Below are 21,173 nucleotides of genomic sequence, written 5' to 3'. Positions count from 1 at the left end.
CGGACGGGGAGGGGGGCGGGGAGAGGGGCGGGGCCTTCGCTGGCCGTCCGGCCAATCGTCATGTCGCCTTGGCCCCGGCGGCCCAATAGGATGGCAGTGGGTGGAGCGGCGTTCAAGGTGAGGTGCGCGGTGCGCTGGAGGCGGAGACGTTGTGCCGTCCCGGCCGGCTCGGGGGCGGGGGCAGCGGGTGGCGTCGAAAGAGAGCGCCGGCTCCCAGCCGAGCCTGGGACGCCTTCCGGCCCAGGATTCCCCGCCCTTTCCTCGGGGCTCCCGGCCCTTTCCCCTCGCCGGCGTTTACCCTGAAGCGTGCAGCCACTACTCTGAAGGGGCCGAAGTTAAAGTGGAACGCATTAGGGCCTCAGGGCAGGAAACCCAGGAGACTGAAGCGGGGTCGTCCGAGCCTCCGCTCTCCGTTTCTGGGCAGCTCTACCTAGGCCTGCGACTCTACAAGCAGCCGAGATTAGGGTCCTCCGCGGAGGGCGGGGGCCGAGCTGAGCCCTTCTGAGCGGAGCGCCTCCCTGCCCTCATCCTAATTTAGATCCCACACCTGCTCGCCTTTCCTGCTCCCGGAACCCACGCTGGACCCCCACCTCTCACTCGGCCTGGCACTGGCCAGACCAATCCTCCCACCCAGTGCTACTCCCCTGGGCGTGTCCAAGTCCGCTGTCCGGGCATCTCACAGTCCCCCTTTACCTCCTGGACGAAAGGGCCCTTCACAGCTGCAGTAGATGTGTAGGGTGGCGCTTCCATCTCCGTTACTCTGTGTCTGGAGCCGGTGTCTGACAGTCCTCTCTCCTGGGGAGATAAGATTAAGGGAAGAAAGTTTTAAATCACATTATTTGGGAGCACCATTGGCTCTTTAGTCTTAAGCAAACATTTATTCCCAGATAGTTAAGACCAGGAGTCAGATCTGAATTTACATCTGCCTTTAGTGTGTGGACTTGGGCAGTTCTCTTTCTGTGCCAGACCTTCCTTCTTTGTCAGAGCATGTGATAATACCTAGTACCTATCTCATTAGTTTGTTGTGAGGACTAAAGTCGTACCTGTGAAATTCCTAGGTCAGTGTAAAATCTGTTGCGGTCTAGTGGATTCCGACTCAGCCACCCTACAGGACAGAGTGGAACTGCCCCATAGGATTTCCAAGGAGCGGCTGACCCTTTGGTTAGCAGCCAAACTCTTAACCACCGTGCCACCAGGGCTCCGGCTCAGAGTAAGTGCTCAGTAAATCTTAACTTACCACCGTGCACCAGGTGCTGGGATACAAAGATGAAATAAGACAGTTGTATTTCCCAAGAAGTTCACAGCCTTGTAGGTAGACCTATAAAAAAAATAATTGCAAAATGGTGTGATAAGAAGAGGGGTACACACAGGGTACAGAAGTGGCCAGAAGAGATAGTGATTTAAGAGTAGTGTTGGTCAGGGAAGGCAAGATGATTGTGCTGGGGAGATGATTGAGCTGGCTCATTGAAACGGTTAAAGGCAAGCCAAGAAGGCTCTTGGGTACTATCAGGTCATTCCAACTTACAGCGACCCTGTAGGACAGAGTAGAGCTGCCCTACAGGGTTTCCAAGGCTGTAAATCTTTACAGGTACAGACCGCCACATCTTTCCCCCTGCAGAGCAGGTGGTGGTTTTGAACTGCTGACCTTTGAATTAGCAACTGAGTGCTCCACCACTGTACTACTAGGGCTCCTAAGAAGACACTAGGCATTCCAAATAGCAAGTTTCAAAAGTATGGATCAGGTCGGGGACTGGCTGGTACATTGGAGTGGGTGGGGGAGTAGCTGGAGATGAGCAGGCCAGATCACACAAGACTTGCGGTGTGCTGAGGAGTTTGTTGGTTTCAGCCCCATGGGCATTTGACCAGATTTGCACTTTAAGTGTATCACTCTGGCTGTGGTAATGGAGAATAGCTTAGAAGCAATAGGTTTTTGTGATTGAAGTATGTGGGGTAAAGAACAGGGAGGCCCTAAAACCTCTTTTAACCAGGATGGGAAATTCCAAGGAGTAGATACTAGGGTACAGAAGGATGACAAGTTCAATTTGGGTCATGTTGGGCTTACTGTGGGACCAGCTAGTGGAGAATCTCAAAAGGTGGTTGAACTTCGGTCTGGAGCAAAGGAGTGAAGTCAGGGCTTCTGGAACCTCCACAGGGTGGCCTCAACTTACCTTTCTAGTTGTGTTTCCCATCCTCCCCTTCAGGAATTCTCTACTCCAGTGATGTTCCTCTGTTTCTTAGTCCCTACATGTGCCCCCTATGTCCTATCCTAAGGATTATGCACCTCCCCAGGAAGCTTCCCTGATTCCTGCCTGTTTACCTAAATCCTTTCTCACATCCCCACTCATGGCCATTCTCACACCAAACTTCTCTATAACTGGACTATATTATTCATTCCGCCCTCGACCTGGGCTGCTCTGTGGTAGTGACCTTTTTGGGCATGTGTCTGGTCTCCACAGTTAGCATCAGACAATAAACACTAAAGACTGAGCCGCACGTTGGCTCTGGTTGAGACTTTGAGGTTACAGCATGACCAAGAGAGACACATAGATCTCATCCTTGTGGAGCTTACGGCTCAGCAAAGCCTAACATGGAACAAACAAGCCTGAGTGTGAAGGCACCCAGGCTGCTAAGGAAACATGACATGGAGAACTTTTTAGTCAAGGGGATCAGGGAAGGTCCCACTGAAGTTGTTGTCTTGGTTCAGCAGCTACGTACCCTATGTACAATAGAACGAAACACTACCTGGTCCTGCACCATCCTCACGATCATTGCTGTGGTTAAGTCCATTCACTGTGTCAGTCCATCTCATTAAGAGTCTCTTTTTTGCTGACGCTCTACCAAGCGTGATGTCCTTCTCCAGGGACTGACCCTTCCTGATAACATGTGAAGAAGTAGAGCCCTGAATTAATCAGGCAGAGAGGTGATGAAGAATATTCCAGGCAAAGGGAACAGCATGTATGCTGGCTGTGGAAGAGAGTGTGTTGGGTCTGAGGCATGGAAGGCTGATATGGCTGGAGTTGGGGTAGAGAGGTCACTAGGGGCAGCAGATCTTCCAGGGACTTGTGGGCCATATTTATCCACTCCTTCAACAAATATTTCTTGGGTGACTACTGTATGCCAATTTTAGATGCTGGAATTACTGTTAACAAACAAGCTGATAAGGGAGATAGCCAATAAACAAATACATAAGCATCGAGATGTAGAAGGAGGTCGCTAGAGAAAGTTGTCAGGTAAGGCCTGTCTATACTGGTGACCTTTGAGCTGAGGCAAGAAGGATGAGAAAACCAGCTATGTAGAGAGTCAGGAAAATGGCATTATGGGCAGAGATCAAGTGCAAAGGCCCTGTGGTAGGCATGTTTGAGGAACAGAAAAGTTATCACGCAGCTGGATCACTTGAGTGATAGGGAATATTGGAGTGGGAGAAAGGAGCAGGGGCCTGGCCTTGTAGGGTCATGGTAAGACTTTCTGATTTTGATTCTAAGTATAATGGGAATGGTTTGAAGAACAGCAGTAAAATAATCAAATTTGTTTTTTCAAAACTACTTTGGCTGCTGTATACAGAATGAACTGTAGGGGGCAAGTATGCAAGCAGGAATACCAGTTTTAGGAGACCTTTGCTGAAGATGAGCAATGCTGGTGACCTTGAATAGGGTGGGGATGGTAGCAGTGGAAAAGGATGGATAGATTTGAGAAAGATTTAGGAAGTAGAATGGATAAGTATAGGTGATTGGTTAAACGTGGAGGTGAGGGAGAGAGAGGAATCAAGGCTGACACCTGGTTTTTAGGTTGAATGACTAGATGGCTGGTGATCAGCTGAGGTCTTGGAATGCAAGGTACCAGGAAGATATCCCGGAGGACACACAGTTGTCTACACAAGTCTGGAGCTCAGAATAATAGCCTCTGTACATGCCACCTCTGGAGTGGTTGTATAGGGGTGATAATCAGAGGTTCCAGGGGAGACAGGAACACCTAGAATAGAATGAGTAGCCAACACCAGCAGAGCAGGCCGAGAAGGCAAGAGACAAGTGTCCACTGGATGTAGTGATGAACATGTTGATGAGCTTAGAAAGCTTCAGGTGAGTGGAAGATGAAGAAGCAGGAGACCCTGAGGAGCAAAGAGGTCTTGACAAGTTTGGCCAAGGATAGGAGAGGGGTATGGGGTTGAAGGTGAACTCTGAGACAGGGCCTGGGTCTTTCGCCCTTGGTGATTCCAGGAACACAGCCAAGACCTGTGCAGGAAAGCCCTTAACCACAGAGAGTGAGTCATCCCAGCCCAGCCAGCTTCCCATCAGAGGCCTGGGGGAGTTTAGGAGTCATCCCTAACCTAGGGTGGGGGTGAGGGTTCATGGTTGGAGAGTTCAACCCCCCCATTATAAGCCCTACACCCCAACTTCTCAAGGCAAGACACCCTGAGGAAAAGAATGTATTTGTTCTCCAACTTCTCAGAATCCTTAGTGTTCTGATAATCCAAGGTGAACACACTAAATTGACAAAGTGCAAGAATAGCATGGAACTTTCTGAAGGTAGGTTGCCTATAGGAAAGAGGAGTTAATCCAAAGGGAAAGATGGTTCTAAAGAGAAGGCAGGCAAGCTGGCTTCAAGAGCCTTTCCACGTGGGATCTGTTGGCCACATCTGTCCTCAACCCTCATTCATCCCAGTGACCAGGCAGCAGCCAAACCTTTGTTTTTCACTTTATTGTACAAAAAAGGGAAAACAAAACTTCCACAGTTGGCCTTAAGCTTAGGCAGACACCTCTAAGCCACTCCCTCCCACCTCCCAAGATACAAATTCAAGTTGTGATTGTTGTTGAAACCTACAAAACACTTATTTAAATATTAGAAAAAAAGGGGGGGGAGGGGGGTCCTCTCACCCCAGCCATCCCATTTCCAGTGCCAAAATGCACTCAGTGACCTCTTACAGCACCAAACCCCACCCCACGGCCCTGTTTGTACTGTAAGAATTTTTCAATTTTTAAAACAGGAAAAAAAAAAAAGCTCCCTGGTAAAAGTTGTTTCTAAATGAAAACACATTTCACTAAAGCACAACAACGCAAGGGCATTCAATCAGGGAAACTGGGTTCCTTGAGGGGCTTGCAGTAAGAAATAGAGCCTACAGACCCCTATACCCGATTCCAGTATCAGGACAAAGAAAGGGCAGTGGGGAATGTCCCCCCCTAACTGCCCCCCCATCCCCAGCACCACATTCTGAGGTGAAGCAGAGATTGTCTCTGGCTACCTTTGGGAGAGGAACCCACCAGGTGCTGTGGGGCCAGGGCCCCTCACTTTCCCTACCTGACTCCCTCCCCAGAGTTCCCACTCTTTCTCCACCCCTGGCGTTCATGGGGAGGGGGGCGGAAAAGCAAAAAGCCCCTATTAAATAGGTCACCGACATGATTGTTAAAAAAAAAAAAAAAATGTAGTCAAAACAAGAAAATTAGACCCACAGAGACAAGGTGGCTTGGCTTATTAAGATTCAAGGAATCAGGGCACCAAAAACTTTGGGATGGCTGGGAAAGGAAAGGGACAGCTGCAGAAGCAGCTGTTGCAGACCTCTTCCCCAGCTGTGGGTTGAAGGTAGGGGGCAGACCTGAGAAATCAAAGGAAATGGGAGAGGGGGAGCTGAGGATATGGGGAAGGCAAGAGGGATGTGTAAGTTAAGAGTTTCCAGCACATTCTTCAAGCCCAGATTCTGAGCCTAGGGTGGCCAGACTGATCCCTCAGATGTGCAGGGGAGAGGCCTCTTCCACCAAGAATCACTTTAAGGTTCACACGTCTGTTCCCCTCCCTGCCTCCTACCAGAGGACAGAGACCAGCAGCAGCTCGGATTCATAGGGCTCTGGCAGAGGGAAAACCAGTAAGGAAGCTTGAGAGTGGCTTGAGCACACCCCCCAAAATCGAATCAGAGACTAGGCAGAGCAGAGGATGTGGAGAAGCGGGCAGCCCAGCCTGCTCCCACCAGGATCAATGTCTCCCTGGCCTTCAACATCACCAACCCTTTTTCCAGATTCACCAACAGAGACTGAGGTGGGCTCCAGGACAGACCCCCTTCTTTCTCACACACACACTCACACACGTGCACTCACACACCCACACGTGCACCCATGCTATGTACAGGCCACGCACACACACACACACACTTCCACACGCATCAAGACCATTTTAAAAAAGTCCCAAACCTACCCCCTAAACCCTCCCTTTCCCAGAAATGACAACAGAGACGGCAGCCGAGATCGGTAGGAAACGTCTCGTTGACAGCTCAGAGCTTAAAAAAAAAAATATATACACATATATAAAAAACACTTCTGCCCCTTCCCCCCTCCCCATGAGTGGGTTCAGGCAGCTCCTTCCTGCAGGGGGCAGGGGAGAGAGACATGAGGGCAATGCCTATTTTCTCCAAGGCACCTGCTGCCCTCCTCTCCCCACAGGTTCCCTGCCTCCAGTTCCAATGTGGGGGTCTGGGCGGCAAGCGTCCGGGAAGGAAGGGGTCCTTCCCCAGCTTCCACCTGCCCCACCTTGGGTTGGGCTGCAGGTGTGGAGGGCCTCAATGAACTCTTTGGGACCCCCACCCCTGCTCCCTGGTCCATTGTCCATGCCGGAACCACAAGTATAGTGGGCTCTGCAAAGGGGTGGGCCGCCATCCAGTGCTGGCTCAGTCTGATGGTTGCTCTCCCTGGAGGCCCCAGGGCTGATGTCTCTGAGGCTGCAGAGTCCTGGCCTGGGCTCCTCCAGCCCCCCTCTCCCCACCATATTTTGTTTTAAAAAAAAAAAAAAAAAAGAAAGAAAGAAAGAAAGTGGGGGAGGCCAGGGGCCAGGGGCCAGAACATGGGGGAGAAACAAAGGTGGTCAGTTGGGGAGGGGAGCCCCTGGGCTCTCACAGGAGGCTTGTCCTCTCCCTGGCAGCCCTGGGGTGGGGCCAGTCCTCAGTTGGAGTCAGAGTCCGAGGAGTCCCCAGAGGAGGAGGAACTGGAGCTGCTGCCCTCAGACTCATTGTCCTCATCCTCATCGTCATCCTCATCATCATCCTCGTCCTCATCATCCTCTTCATTCTGCGGGGGTGGGGTGAGGAGGGACGGGCAAAGAATGCACAGTCACGAGGTAGCCCCCTTGCAGGACCCAGCCCCAGCCCCAGTGTGCCGGCCTGCCCCACCTCATCCCCGTCCTCGCTCTCATCCTCGCTGCTCGACTCCGAGGAGTCCCCACCGTCTTCAGAGGAATCCCCATTCTCATCATCCTCCTCTTCTTCATCCTCATCCTCGTCATCCTCGTCTTCCTCGTCATCCTCCTCTGACTCCTGGGAGGGATGGAGGCCGATCAGTGATCTTTGCTGAGCCATTCTAAGCCTCGAGGACCCCCCCCGCCCCCCGCCACCCTGGGGCTGGAGGTGGCTCCTTACCGACTTGGACTGCAGAGTAGTCCGGCTGGACTTGGGGTTTGGGCCTCGCAGCTTGGTCATGCTCTTACGTTTCTGCAGGGGAGGACAGAGGGGGCAGCCGTGAGTGCCAGCCTGAGCCCCATGCCTCTACCCCCCCACCACCCTGCCCCCAGACTCACATTGGAGATGTACTCTTTGTATGCTGCGCGGTCCTGGGGAGACAGGCTCTGGGAAGAGAGAGAAGGAGGTGCAGGTTGGAACCCCACCCAAACTACTGCTGACTGAGCACATTTACCAAGCGCCTGGCCATGGGCCAAGCATTTTACACATCACCATTCACTGTTTAACCCTAGCAACTACCCTATAGTTGTCATTCCTGTTTTACAGATGAGAAAATGGAGGTTCAGAAACCTCAAGTGACTTGCCTACATTACACAGCTAAGAAGTAGAAGTACTGGGGATGTGAACCAGGTGTGGCTGGCTCCACAGCTTAAGTTTCCCACCCCCATTTACCCCTCCCCATCTTTACTGAGGTCACCCCTATACCTTGGATCTCTGAAGAGAGCCCCTGGGACCTGAGAACACAGCTCCAGTGTTGCTTTCTGCTTATGATCCTGAATCCCCTCCTATTGCCCCACCCAAATGCAGGCTCCAGAGAGGCCCCTCATGACAACTCCTATAGTCTGGCATCACCCCCTGTTCTAAGCCTTGAGCCACTGAGGAGGCCGTCCAGGGCTCACCAAGTTTCTAGAACACCTAACCCCTACCATCTCCCTGGGTGCTTGGCTGGCCGGCCCAGAGGCCTGGGGAGGTCACTTATTACTCTCCCCACTTTACAGGTCAGACTGCTCAACTGAGGCTCAGAGGGGAAGTTTAGAGGCTGGGGCCAAGCCAGGGTCTAAGAGAGGTCTCCTGGTCCCAGCTGGAGGGAAGAAAAGGCAGTCTGATTTGAGTTGTCTACTTACTTACTAGCCATGTGACCTTAGACAAGTTACTTAACCTTTCGAGACCATAGTCTCCTTATCTTTGAAAGAATGATGATGATCCTCAGGACTGCCAGGACACTAAATGACATCATGAGTGCAAACCAAACAGCGTGATGCTTCCTTCCTTTCCTGAGTCCCCTACCCTCTTACCTTGACCCAGAGGTCCAGGTGCACCTTGTACTGCTTCTGCTGCTCCTCAGCCAGCTTCTTGTAGTGCTCCTTCTGGCTCTGGGAGATGCGCTGCCAGCGGCTGCCGATCTCCACCATGCGCTCCTTCAGAGGCAGGTGATTCAGTTCCCCGTTGGACAGCAGCTCCTGGGAGAACTTCTGGTAACCGTTCCTGGAAGCCAGGGATGGTACAGGGAAGGTTAAGATCCCAACAGAGCAGCCTCCAGCCTTGCGCCTCCCCACCCCTAGCCCCAGGACAAGCCCCAGCCCTCAGACTCACATGGGAGGCTTCTTGGGTTCTCCCTGGAACTTCATCTTCTTGGAAGAGTTTGCAGCAGCTGGAGGGGCCCGCATCTCGCTCAGCTCTCTCTGTGAGGAAACCCAGAAAGATCATGCTAATCCCCCACCCCTAAAATATTCTACTTCCTTCCATAAGGCATCAGTGCCTTATGTGCCAAGAATAAGAAACTGAGGAACAGTAAAGGAGCAATTCCTAATAACTCACACATCACGTACTCCAATTTAAAGGTGCTTTTATGTCTGCACTGTCCTGGCAATGATTACGGATGAAAAACTAACACTCAAAGAACTAAGTTAAGAGGCTTGTTCAGAGTCACATAACCAAGACTGGGACTTCTGGCTCTAAGTCCCACAGCATGAGAAGAGATGCCCACCCAAAAAAGAGCTTTAGAGTTTTAGGTGGAGGGGGTGGCCTGACCCTATGCCACCCCACTGTGCTAACCAGCAGCCCCTTTCCCACCTCGTATCTCTTTTGGTCTTCAGCTGCCTTCTTAATCCACATCAGTTTCTCTTTCTTTTCCATGTTGTTCCAGGTCATCTCCATGGCCTTCAAGGCCTTCACCCGGTCATTCTGGGGACAGAGAGGGGTATCAGCTGTGCGAAGGGTCACCTGGGGCCAGAGAAGGCCTGTGTAGGCAGGCTACAGAAGAACAAGCCCTTTCCCACTCCCCTGCCACCTTAAAGCGGGCCAGGTAGTCGCCGATAACACTCTGCTGCCAGATCTCCTCTGCCCTCTTGGGCGACTCGGGCAGCTTGCCCCGTTCCTCACGCTCCCCAGCTGGTTTCCTCTCTGACTGGGCTTTCAGGGCTGCCTCCCGAGCCTTGTACTTGGCCTACGGAGATATAGCAGTGAGTGTCAGCCTCCCAGCCACCCCCAGGGGGCGTGCGTTCCACATCCAGCAGTTGAAGGCCCTTGAAAGGGTGGGGCAAGCAGAGGCCTGGGCTGGTGCAGATGTTTCCTGCGCAAGAGGGCTCAGCCCACACCAACTGTCCCTGTTCCCCAGGGAGCCACCAGCCTCAGCTAGTGGCTCCCAGCCTTGCCATCTGAGCCCAGGTATCGGTGTGGCCCAGAGGGGAAAGGGTGAGGAAGTGCTGCTAGCCCCATGAGGAAAAAATGACTCTCGGCCCAGCAGCCTTTCTGGGGACACCGGTGCCCAGGAGTCTCTGGGAAAAGCCTAACCTTCTTCTTCTCCGACAGGTCATTCCACATGCGAGCCAGCAGGCGGGTCAGCTCACTTTCAGACAGCTCAGGCCGTTCCTCCTGTAGCTGCCGCCGCTTCTCCTCAGAAAAAATAAACATGGCCGACACAGGCCGCTTGGGTTTCTCCGAACCACCCTGTAGATGTGCAGAGAGGGTAGGGTCCACAGGATATAACAGAGAGCCCTGCCCTTCCCCGCTTTTCCTGTCTGGTTGTGCCCCCTGCTCACCTTGCTCCCTTCCTGGGAGGGCTTCTTGGAGGCTGGGCTGGTGGCTTGTTTCTTGTTGATGTTCAACATCTTTTCCTCCCCCAGGACCCGCTGCTGCTCCTCTTCAGGCAGGCTCTGGTCGAGGAGAAGAGGCTGCATGAGACTGCACGCCTGGCTCCCAATCTGCTCCCAGACCCCTGCTTCCCTCTCTCTCCAGGTTGTCCTGGAGGCTTCCCCATTGCCCCACTTGGACGAACACTTACCTCTAGAAAGCGGAGCAGCTCCACTTCATAATCCTTCTTTTTCTGGGAAAGTGAACGGAGTCAGGATCGGTATATGGGCAGCCTCACTAGAGACCCTCCAGTACTCAGGGGACAGTAGCCCTCAGAGAGCACTCCTGAGCTTAAAGTTTGGCTGGTCTCTCTCCGCAGACGGTAAGCATAACAAGGACTGAGATTGTCTGCCTCAATAAGCCCAGAGGCTTAATCCAGCACAGCACCAAATTCAAAGCAGCTACCCAATGTACGGAAACCCTGGTGGCATAGTGGTTAAGTGCTACGGCTGCTAACCAAAGGGTCGGCAGTTCGAATCCGCCAGGTGCTCCTTGGAAACTCTGTGGGGCAGTTCTACCCTGTCCTATAGGGTCACTATGAGTCGGAATCGACTCGATGGCACTGGGTTTGGTTTTTTTTGGTACCCAACGTACATCTGACCAATGACTGACCCAGTTGAAATCAGATCTCATATTTCAACCCCTCAAGAGTCTCCAGGGGGGTTCACACCACAGCTCACCTGGTCGCACTTCTTGTGGTAGGCATCCTTCTCCTTCTGGGAGAGCAGCTTCCACTGCTGGCTACATAGCACCATGCGCTCTGTGCTGGGCACATCCTTCATGTTGGCCATCAGCTCTGCGCAGTACAGCGAGTAGCTGTTCCTATCAGGGTGGGCAGAGAGAGGAGTATCTCTGTGAGCCACTGGTCTGTCCAGGGGACAAGGCCTGTTCTCTTTCAGAGCCCTGATCTGAGATCTTTCATTGGCCCAGCTCCCTAGCTGCCCACTCACCCACCCACCCCAGGGCGGCGCTCACGGAGGTGGCTTGGTGGGTCGCCCATCAAACTTGTCTTTGAGCTGGCGTTCGGCCTTGGTGAGGGTGGACTTGGTGATGCCCTCCTCACTGATGTTCAGCTCGGGGTGCTTCTGGATGTAGTCACGCATAATCTCCTGCAGAGCGAGGTAGGGGGATGGAGGGCAACCGGGTGCGGGGTTAGCAGGGGCGAGGGAAGGGGGAGAGCCGCTGGGAGGGGAGGCAGGGAGCAAAGCTGGGGGGTGGCCGTGTGTCTGCCGTGTCACACGAGACATGGAGCCCTGCCCTGCCCTAGCCTGAGATCTGATGGGGGGCGGGGAAGGTAGGGACAGAGGCAAGGGGCCCAGAAGGCCCCTCCCTCGATGGAGAGATGGGGGTGACTGCCTCCCGCAGATTGCGGTGGCCAGGAGTCAGAGGGCGGAGGCTCGTGAAGAGCCGGACGGGGAGGAGCGCAGCGGAAGCCTAACCTCGTACTCCTTCCGCTGCTCCAGGGCCTTATGAATCCATTTCAGCCTCTTTTTGTCCGAGAGCTGAGACCACTGCTTCCCCAGGGAGTCCTTCACCTCCTTCGTAGTGGCCTGCAAACCAAAAGCCGTCAGACACGCACAGGCAGCCAGGGGCAGGGGAGGGGGGTGGGGGGCACAGAGGCCCCCGCCCCCTCAGGCCACAGGAGGTCACACCAGTGTCCCCCACAGGCCAGGAGGGGAAGGTAGCGAGGCAGGGGTCCCGCCTGGGTGCAAGGGGACAGGCTCACGCACACACACACACACACACATTTGCACGCCAGCTGGCCCAGGCCCTGTCCATGCAGCCCACCCCTGGGGAGGGGGCTCCTCTCCTGCTCCCCTGTACCATGCCCAGCCGACCTGGCGCGGCTCCCCCCTTGCCACCGCCGTGAGCCCTCCACTCCACCCCTCGGCCGGACACTCACATCTGGCCGCACTTTGAGGTACACCTTCTTCTCATGGGTGTACCACAGCTGCTGGGGGGTTTTGGGTTTCTCGGGGATGTCCGACTTCTTGGCATTCTGGATTAGGTCAGGGTGATCCTCCCTAACCAGGGCATGGGGAGCAATGATCAGTGGGGGCCAGGATGGGGTGCTCCAGGGCAGACCCAAACCAGCAGCCACCCACCCAGGGTCCTAGACCTTTCACCTAGAGCTCTGTGGGACAGCGCTGTCTGTCTGTCCCTGCCCCAAAGCATAACCCACTGGGGTCTACATGTGACCCGTCCATTCACCATGTCTCACAGATGGCCAGCTCAAGGCTCTGGCTGGGGTCAACCTATTCTTCAAACCCAGTGAGTGCCCTGTGGGCCTCCTCCGGACCCTACTGCCTTACCTGAATCTGGCCAGGTTTCGCTCGAACTCCTGTTTCTCCCTCTGGAAGTCCTGAATATATTTCATCTGGGGGGAGGAGGGGACCAGGTCATCCAGGACCCAAGGCCTACCTCACCCTGAGCTACAAAAGCCACCCACCCAAGCCTTTTTCATTCGCCCTTTTGCCTCCTGCTCAGCAAAGGGGAGAGACTGAATGGAAGACAGCATGAGTAGGCAGAAGGTGGTGGCCTGCCTTCCAGTGGGAGCTACAGCCTCCTAGAACACTGAATTCTACATCCCATCCCATCCTTTCAAGAAAAGGAAAGAGGCTTGGAAGGGGAATGTGGCATTATCCAGTAATACAGTGGGCAGAGGAAGGCCTGGGGCTCATTCCCACCCCAACTTTCTCCCCAGCATCACAGTCAGGTGTAGGCCTTGCCCCCATCACCCCCTCTTCCCCATCTCTGTCCTCTCTGCTCACCTGCCCACCTTGCCTGCTAAGCAGCCAATACTAGTCTGCCCCCATAGAGGTGGCCCCAGGGCCAGCCTGAGCCCCAGTTCATGAGACGGGATCGTGTTGAAGAGAATCCAGTGACTTCTTGCAACATAAATTATATCCTAATCGTCTTTTTCCCCCATCCACAGCCTCTAGGTCCATGGCTACCCATGTTCTTTCTTGGTTCTGGTATCAGCACCCCTTCTCCTTTCCTTCCGCAGCCATCCCCTCCTTCCCAGCCTTGGATCCCTTCCTCCTGCCTCAGCCGTTCCCCCAGGCTCCTGGCTGTCTGGCTTCTCAAGCTCTCCCTCCTCCAGCCCACTCATTCTCCTCTGCCACTTGGCTTCCCTTCCTTCTCCTCCCCCCTCTTATACCAGCCTGCCCTCTCCTCCCCATCACCTATCTCCTTGCATCTTTCCTTCCACCTCTCTGAACTCCTCCATTACTGCCTTTCAGATGTCTTTCTCCCTTCCCCCTCATCTATCTCGTGTCCTAGCTCTCATTCAATTTCTATCTTTACTCCCTTTCTTCCAAGAGTCACGAGGTCAGCAGCAGATGGGGCCACAGGGTTCATGGCAATAGAGCCCAAGCCCTGCCTCTTACATAAGAGGCACAGGGTACAGAGAGAAATCCAGTTTCCCCTGGGTTCTGAGAAAACCACGAGCAGAGCCCAGCCTTCTCTTTCCTTCTTGCCCCCAATCTCAGTCCTCTTCAGGCAAAAGTTCCTAGAGCTTAAAGACGCCACACAGATCTTTTATCCTCCACGTCGCAGATATAGACGAGGCCCAGAGAAGTGAAGCGACTTACCAAAGGCCTCACAGCAATTCACTGCAAGTCAGAGGAACTGGCCCAAGTCTCATGTCCCCCAGGCCAGCACCCTGTCCACTCTACCACGTAGTTTCTTCTGTCCTCCCTGGTTCTCACACCCTTTGCCTCTTGGCCTCTCCTCCCATCCCATAAGTGTTTGGGGTCAAGTGTACAGTCAGCTCTCAACATCTCCACTGAAACGGTCAATAACAGCTCCAACAATTCAAACTCTTGCCTGGCTTGGGCAGTGGTTGCAGACAGGGTTTTTACCCAGCCGTGCTGACTCACCTTCTTCTTTGGGCATGTGAATGAAGGGTATGTGAGCCTGCAGTCGGGGTGCACAAACCAGGGGAAGGACTACTCACAGCACGGCGGCTGGTCCCATCTGATGAGAGCTAGCTGTATACAACTTTGTTGCCTCTCCCAGCAAATGTACCTTTCTGTCTCCCAGGGGCCCTTGCCAACATCTCTCTCCCAGGCTCCCTCCTTGCTGCTCCTGTCTCCTTTTTTGGTCTGGCCCTTTCCCCACCCGACTCTGTGTCCCGTCTGTGGGGCTCCTCCACTGTTTTGCTACCTGATCTCCATGCTGGCCTGTGTGTCTGCCCTTGCCTGGGAGGCTGGGGCAAGCTCTGCCCAAGGTTAACGTTCTCTCACAGTCCAGGAGAGCACCCCACCTCTGCGGGGGACCAACATGTTCCCCAGAACATGTGTGCTTGGGGAGGGAACACGTCTAGCATGTGTATGCAGCAGTGGGAAGTGCACTGAACGGGGAGTCTCGAGTGCTAAACCCAAGTCCATCACGAGTTGTGGGAGCTGGAGTACTTAACCCTCCTGCACCTCAGTTCTTTGACCATAAACTCAGGATAACCCCTTCTCCTGGGGTTCCCTTTATGAGAATACTATAAGCACCAGCTAAGACCATGGTGGGGAAAGTGAGATAGGATGGCACTGATGGGCAGTGTGGCAACCATGTGGGAGAAGAGCCACACAAGAACAGAACACTGGGGACTGCCTATGGGATCAAGGGTTTGTCCAAGCACCCATCCCATCTGGGTTGTCTGCAGTGGTGCCTGAGCCCGACCGTGTGCAGGCCTGTGAGGCAGTGATCCGGTGTGGTTGCCCAAGACCCTACTCTGCTGACCTGCCCAGGTCCCCAGTGCCACGTCACTCTAATGCCCATTCCTCCCTCCAATGCTGACCCCCACCAGCTGCTCCCAGCCTTTTCCCTCCCCTCACCTCAACCCCCCTCCCCCCACCTTCTTCTTCTCAGGAAGCTCCTTGTATTTCTTGGACAGAATCTTGGTCAGGTCCAGGTTGCTCATTTCAGGGTGGAGTTTCGCATACTTAGCCCGCTTCTCCATGAAGAAACGGAAATAAGGAGTCAGGGGCTTCTTTGGGAAGTCTGGGTGTTTCTGGAAGAAGGGACAAGAACATGCTGAAGATCAGACATCATCATTCTTTGGGCCACTCCTCCTTCTATATACTTCCTCCTGGAAACTCACCTTGAGTTTTTTGCCTTTGTAAGGATTTTTAACATGTTCCTGAGCATCAAGGATCAATTCTGTCAATGTGCGGAACTTTCTCACCTGAAGGAGGTGGATGGGAGGGAAAGTTCAGAAGGGGGAAACACCACCTTGCAGCACGCCCCCCATTTTCCAGCATGTTCTCTCCACTACACAGGATGTATCAAAGGAGGAAGGGCAGAGCCCAACAGCCACACAACTCATGCAGCTCCTGAAACCCAGTCACCAGGCACTGGCCAGGCCTACTGCAGAGGCCCAGGTAGTCGGGTGCACTCGAAGACAGTGACAGTGTGACCACCCGACCTTGGTGTGGTCTTGGATGCCAGCCCAGGAGACAGAAGCTCCAAGATGGTAAGTATTCAAGGCCACAAGTCCAGAAAGTAGAAGAACTGAGAGCCCTAGGCCAATACTGCCAACTGTGCCACCCCCAAAAATGCACAAGGGCACAGAGAGCTAACAGGTGACCCACATGAGTTCCTCTCTTGGTCTCTTTTCTCATTTACAGCTTCTGCTTCATCTCCCCCAGCACGAAGGGAGATTGAGACAGAGATATATACATATGTGCATGTGTGTCAGCAAAAGCGGCAGTTACCTCATTAGATATCTCCACCCATTTTAGCTTGCACATGTCTCCAGAAAAGTCTTTAAATGCTACTTTTTCCCAGTCCATGTGTGACTCGGTGGTTTTGAACTTGGAGCTGTCATTGGATGGAAGATTGTTCTTCATACATTCCAGCAAAGTCAGCATGTCTTCCTGGGACCAGCGGTCTGGTGAGGAGTGAGAGGGGCCATCACACCTGGCTCACGCTATCCCCTGCATCTGTTCCCCAGTCCTTGAGTGCTCAACCCCTCCATGTCGGAGTACCTCCCATTGGAAGATACAGACAAGACATGATCCAGCCCTAAGGAAAAACTATGGCCATGATGAATTAAGACAGGAAGCATCCCTATTTAGGGATAGACTCCAGTCCAGAAAGTATCACGTCTAGAAAAGTATACTTGAACCCAGGTCTGGCTTACTTCAATTTAAGCGACTATCATCTTTAACATGCCATGGAACAGCTGTTCGTCGTAGGGAAAGGGGGAATGGAAATATAGCTACGGTGATCTGAGCTCCAATAGGAAAACAACTAGTTTATCAGAGAGGGGAGGAAAGCAGGGAGACAACACATTTAAATGTATTGCCAAATTCAAATCCAAGTTCTGCATGGATACCCGAAGCCTACAAAGACTGCAAATGGGGTGTGGGCAGCAAGGAAAACCCATGCAGATGTTTCTCTGGCTAGCACAACTGGAAACTAATATCAGAGACACGGGTATTCCATCATCCCCCCTCCCTCCAGCATCTCAAGGAAGACCAAAGTAGAATTTCTGTCAAGTAAAAAAACTTAGGATGGAGATGGACAACCATACAGGGCAGTTCTGACAAGAGGCTGACAGCTGGTCAAAAACTCTCAGAGCCCTACTCCAGGGAAAATCTCCAGAATTCTGCATTGCCTTCTCAGTTCAACCCCCCAGAGAAGCAAAAAAAGGGCTTGGACCAGCCATTTCCAGCCACTGAAAAGCAACCCCTATAAAAGCTCTGACCCATCTCTGGAGGGGGGCTACCCTGGCAGGGAGTGAGCTGGGAGAAAAGCTGTCCAAGGCCAAGAGTCAAAAGGGTTCTTCATTTTCTTTTGCATCTGGTAACATGGGCCAGAGTTTCCCAGAGCAGGTCACATGGACCCTAATCCTTCCTCCACCCCCACAGACATTGCCAGGCGCTCAGCTTCATCCTACCCCCGCCCATACAGACTAGGTTCCTACTGAATAGCACAGAGTTTGGTCATGTATGGAACTCCCAAAGCTGGGGCTCTCAAATTACCAAAACACGGTGGCCCTCTCCAAAACCTTACCTTCATAAGAACGAAAAGCTTGAAATGCCTTCCTCCACACATCCTTACCATGTTTCTCCCTGCTCCTCCCTCACCTTTCCTCCCAATCCAAAAACTGGACAGGGACACACTCCAGGCTGGCTGGGCCCCCCCAGAAAGAAGACTTGCACAGCTTGAGAAAGGGGAGCGTGAAGAATACAATTTATAGGCTTGAGACCAAATAATTTTGATGTAGCCAAACCGCTAAAATAAGTGCTTTTTGGTTCTTATATTCAAGACAGCCCTTTACCTCAATTCAGAGAACACATGAGAGGAACACTGTATAAGTGGAGTGGGCCCTGCAGACAATCATGTGGGATGAGGCTTTAGGTTGTAGAGGCCTGGGGGTGGGGACTCCTACCTTGGCCTTTGGGGGCGGCCATTTCCAGGTCTGTGGGGCAATCGGCTTCTCCGTTCATTCTCCAGCCGTCCAGCCACCTCCTCGGTTGTGCTGGCGGGACAAGCCGGGGTCAAAGACACCTCACCCTGAAGAAGAAATACCAGTCCCCCCATTCAAGCAGGCTGAGAGTTGAGAGACTTTTTATCCCTAGCCCCTCTCTCTCAAAGGGGCAAGTCCACAGTCACAGGGAGGCCCTACCAAGACCCTAGTAGACTTTAATGAGTGGGTGGGTGTGAGAGTATTTAAGAGACCCAGCAGTTCCTTCTCTTTCTCCTAACTCCCTCCCCCAGGCCCTGCAGCCCGGCTCCGCGGCGTGCGCCCGCCCCTGCCCACGCGAGAGACTGCTCGCTGCTCCCGCGTGCAGCAAGCGCCCGCCCTCCACCCTCCTTCCCCCACCCCGGCCAAAAAAAAAAAAAAAAACTCCTCCTCCTCTGTCTGCCCGCCCCGGGGAGGCCCCAGGCTGAAGGGCGGGGGAGGAGGAAGGGCGGGTAAAGGGCGCGCGCGGCCGCGGGAGCGGGCACGCGCCCCAGTCTCCTCCTCCCGCCTCCCCCCCGGCCGGTTCCCCCCGCCTCCGCAACCCGGCGGGGACCCGGACGCAGCGCAGCCGCCGCCAGCCCCGGAGCGCAGCGGCCGCAACGCCCCCGGGGACCGGATCCGGATTCCGCCGCCCCCCCCCCGGGGTCCCGCCGCTGTCCTCGCCCGCCCGGGCAGGCGAGCAGCCGGAGAGAAGCGGCCTAGCCTGCCCCCCGCCCCCGAGCCACCCACCCCGGCCAGAAGCGCTGCCACCGCCCAGCCACCCGACGCGCACGGAGGAGCCCAGCGCAGAGGCGCGACCGCGGCGGGAACCGCCGCCTCCTCCCCCGAGCCTGCGGCCCAGCCCCGCCGGCGCCCCCGCCCCGGCCTCCGGGGAGCCGAGCCAAGGAGAGGGCGGGAGGACGGCGGCCGGGAGGCGGGGGCGCAGCGCTCACCGGCCCAGCCGCCCCCTCCGGCGGCCGGCGAGAACTGCGCCTGCCGGCCCGGAGAAGCGCGGGCTTCTCCGCCCGCGGCCCGGGCTCGGCTCGGGCCTCGCTTCCTGTCCTCCCCTCCTTCGGCTCTCGGCGTCCTCCCCAGTGCCCTGGTCTGCTCTCGCCCAGTCCTCTGTCCGGAGGTCGCCCCGGGTCCCCGCCGGACGTCCCCCGCGCCCGCGGCTCGCTCCCCGGCCCCGACCCTGGCGCGCGTCCTCGGCCCGCTTCGGTTACCCGGCGCAGCGCGGCCTCCAGGCTTCCCGCTCCCGCGGCTCCCTCCCCGGCTCTGAGCAGCGGCGCCTCCCCCGCTCGGCCGGGCACAGCCGCAGCTCCCTCCCGCGGCGGCAGCGGCTCCTCCTCCGGGCGCGGCGGCGGCGCTGGGGCGGCGGCTGCTGCTGCTGTGGCGGCGGCGGCTGTGGCTGCTGCCTGCTGCTCCTCGCGGCGAAAAGCACAAAGCACAGCGCCCTCCGCCTGCAGGCAGCCCGCCCGCCGCCCGCCCGCCGGCCCCGGCCTCAGCTCGCACACCCCCCGCCGCCGCCGCAGCCTCCGCCGCCGGAGCGGGGAGGAGGAGGGAGAAGGGAGGAGGAGGAGCGGGAGGGGGCGGGCGAAGCGGGGCAGCGAGCGCGTCCTTCCCCGTAGAGCGCACACCGACCCCCGGGGAGCGAGCGCCAGCCCGCCCGCCTCGCCGGCTCCGCTCCCTCCCACAGCCTGCCCGGGCGGGCTCCGCGGGGGGCAGCTGGGAGGAGGGGCGGGAGCTGGGGGGACCCGGGCGGCCGAGGCGGAGGGAAGGAAGGAGGGGAGGGGGGTGGCGGCGGCGGCGGCTACTGCTGCCGCCGGGGAGGGGGGGCCGGGCAGGGAGACACGCAGCCGCCCGGATGGCGGCGGGGCTCGGAGCCGAGGCGGGCGGGCGGGCGGGCGCCGAGAGCGACCTCGCCAGACTCGCGGGGAAACTAGCAGGCTCAGCAGGCGCGGAAGGGAGGGCGCGAGGCGCGCCGCGGTGAGAGTGCCCGGAGGGCCCCCCGGCGGCCAGGGAGGCTCGGGGTGCCCGTGGCCCCGCTCCGGAGCGCTCCCGCCAATCCTCCCAGCGCCAACCCGGGCTCCCAAGCCAGCTCTCACCCGCTTCCGTCTCCCGGAGCGGGCGATCAGCGCCCACCCTTATCCCCGGAGCGTGGCCGCCGGCTTGGGACGCACGCACGGCGATCGCGGCGCCTGGCTCCGGCACTCGCCTACCTCGCGGTCCCCACGCTGCCGAACGACACACACGAAACTTAAAAAAAGCCCACAAAACACCCTCCCCGCAAAAAAATCCCCTTTTGGTTCTTACACCCCGGAAACGGCGAGGGGGCGACGGGCTCCGGCGGAGGAACCGCTCTGGGAGCCGGTTCAATCCAGCCCGGCATGGCTTCCCCAGGCCTGCTCCGGCGCATGGAGATTGGCAGCCGCTCGCGGCAACCCTTCTCCCCCGAAATCCCGCGGCGCCAGGGCTCACTCACCGGGCGTGTGGGTGCGAGCGCCGACCGGGGGCACCTGGGGGCGCGGCGGGCCGAGGAGCGGAGCCGCAGCTCCGCTGCAGCCGACGCTGGGGCAGCGAGTCGCCAGACAAAGCCCGCGATGGCGAAGCGGAGCGACGGCTAATGGCGAGCCCCACGCGCCGCGCTCCGCCCGCCCCGCTCCGCCCGCCCGCCCGCCCGCCTCGGCGCAGCGCAGCGCCGCTCGGAGCGCTTGCCCGTCAGAGCCGCCTCGGCGCCGCCGCCTCCCGGGCCACCCCGGCCTCGCCTGGCCCCTCCGCCTCCTCGGGCGGCTCAGCCTCACCCCTTCCCTCCCACCGCGCTGGGGGCTGCACGAAAATAGAAAAAGAAAAATGCTTTTTTTTTTTTTTTGCTTTTTTTTTTTTTCCAGGGCGGGCGTGCGGAGACTGTTCCGGGTCTTTCTGCCCCCAGCTCGCACTCACCTGCGGAGCCGCCGGGAGGACTGGGGTGGGGGCGCGTGGGGCTGGAGCCGGCGAGCGCGGTTTGAAAGCTAGCCAAGCTCTGCAGCGCCCGACCCGGGCGTGTACGCCGCCGCCAGTCCCCGCAGAGAAATCGTCCTCCTACCCCCGCCTCCATCGCGCTGCGTTTCTCTTCCAATCAGCCGGTCGCTTGGCGGCTCCTCCATTCTCCGGCCAAGCCCGCTGCCTAGAGCGAGCTCCACTCCTCCATCTGCTCGCCCGGCTCCTCGCTCCCCTGCCGGAGCCGGCGAGGCGGCCGGCGTAGGGCCGGAGGGGGATTTGCGAGGGAACTTGCCTGCTTCCCGCTCCCATTGCTCCCTCCCCGGCTGCCTCCTGCTTCTCTCCTGCGTCTTCCCAACTCTCCCCTGTCGCCACTGGTGTGTGTCTGAGTGTGTGCGCGGTTTTTTT

The 21,173-nt window shown here is 56.5% G+C and overlaps 1 protein-coding gene across 7 annotated transcripts; it reads right to left on the bottom strand.

Annotated features, from left to right (window-relative positions):
* Window positions 1-4,680: 4,680 nt before the first annotated feature.
* Window positions 4,681-21,141, bottom strand: UBTF (upstream binding transcription factor). Of its 7 annotated transcripts, XM_064270280.1 has the most exons (21): window positions 19,013-19,128; window positions 17,736-17,860; window positions 16,054-16,229; window positions 15,441-15,524; window positions 15,195-15,350; window positions 12,658-12,722; window positions 12,249-12,369; window positions 11,785-11,895; window positions 11,321-11,454; window positions 11,026-11,167; window positions 10,497-10,538; window positions 10,255-10,368; window positions 10,007-10,162; window positions 9,504-9,659; window positions 9,287-9,397; window positions 8,807-8,895; window positions 8,509-8,698; window positions 7,552-7,599; window positions 7,394-7,465; window positions 7,148-7,291; window positions 4,681-7,046 (listed from the first exon to the last, which is right to left on the bottom strand). In XM_064270280.1, the coding sequence occupies exons 2-21, from the start codon at window positions 17,791-17,793 to the stop codon at window positions 6,921-6,923; spliced, it is 2,295 nt and encodes a 764-aa protein (XP_064126350.1). In that variant the 5' UTR covers window positions 17,794-17,860; window positions 19,013-19,128; the 3' UTR covers window positions 4,681-6,920. The 7 variants fall into 7 exon arrangements, with proteins under 7 accessions (XP_064126350.1, XP_064126348.1, XP_064126346.1 ...); XM_064270278.1 differs by lacking the exon at window positions 19,013-19,128 and adding an exon at window positions 20,730-21,141 and having other exon boundaries at window positions 4,681-7,291; XM_064270276.1 differs by lacking the exon at window positions 19,013-19,128 and adding an exon at window positions 20,272-20,385 and having other exon boundaries at window positions 4,681-7,291.
* Between the last annotated feature and the right edge of the window lie 32 nt (window positions 21,142-21,173).

Source organism: Loxodonta africana, chromosome 18, assembly GCF_030014295.1.
Source record: "Loxodonta africana isolate mLoxAfr1 chromosome 18, mLoxAfr1.hap2, whole genome shotgun sequence".
Lineage (NCBI taxonomy): Eukaryota > Metazoa > Chordata > Mammalia > Proboscidea > Elephantidae > Loxodonta > Loxodonta africana.
Note: the sequence above shows the minus strand (reverse complement) of the source record. Positions and strands in the feature narration are given on the sequence as shown.

Excerpts from the sequence above, each read along its gene's own strand:
- UBTF (XM_064270278.1), bottom strand. The coding sequence starts at position 17,793 with ATGAACGGAGAAGCCGATTGCCCCACAGACCTGGAAATGGCCGCCCCC. Across the intron at positions 11,455-11,784 it reads AGCAGCGGAAGGAGTACGAG|GAGATTATGCGTGACTACAT; the intron begins GTTAGGCTTCCG and ends CTCGCTCTGCAG. Across the intron at positions 10,369-10,496 it reads AGCTGCTCCGCTTTCTAGAG|AGCCTGCCTGAAGAGGAGCA; the intron begins GTAAGTGTTCGT and ends CTCCTCGACCAG.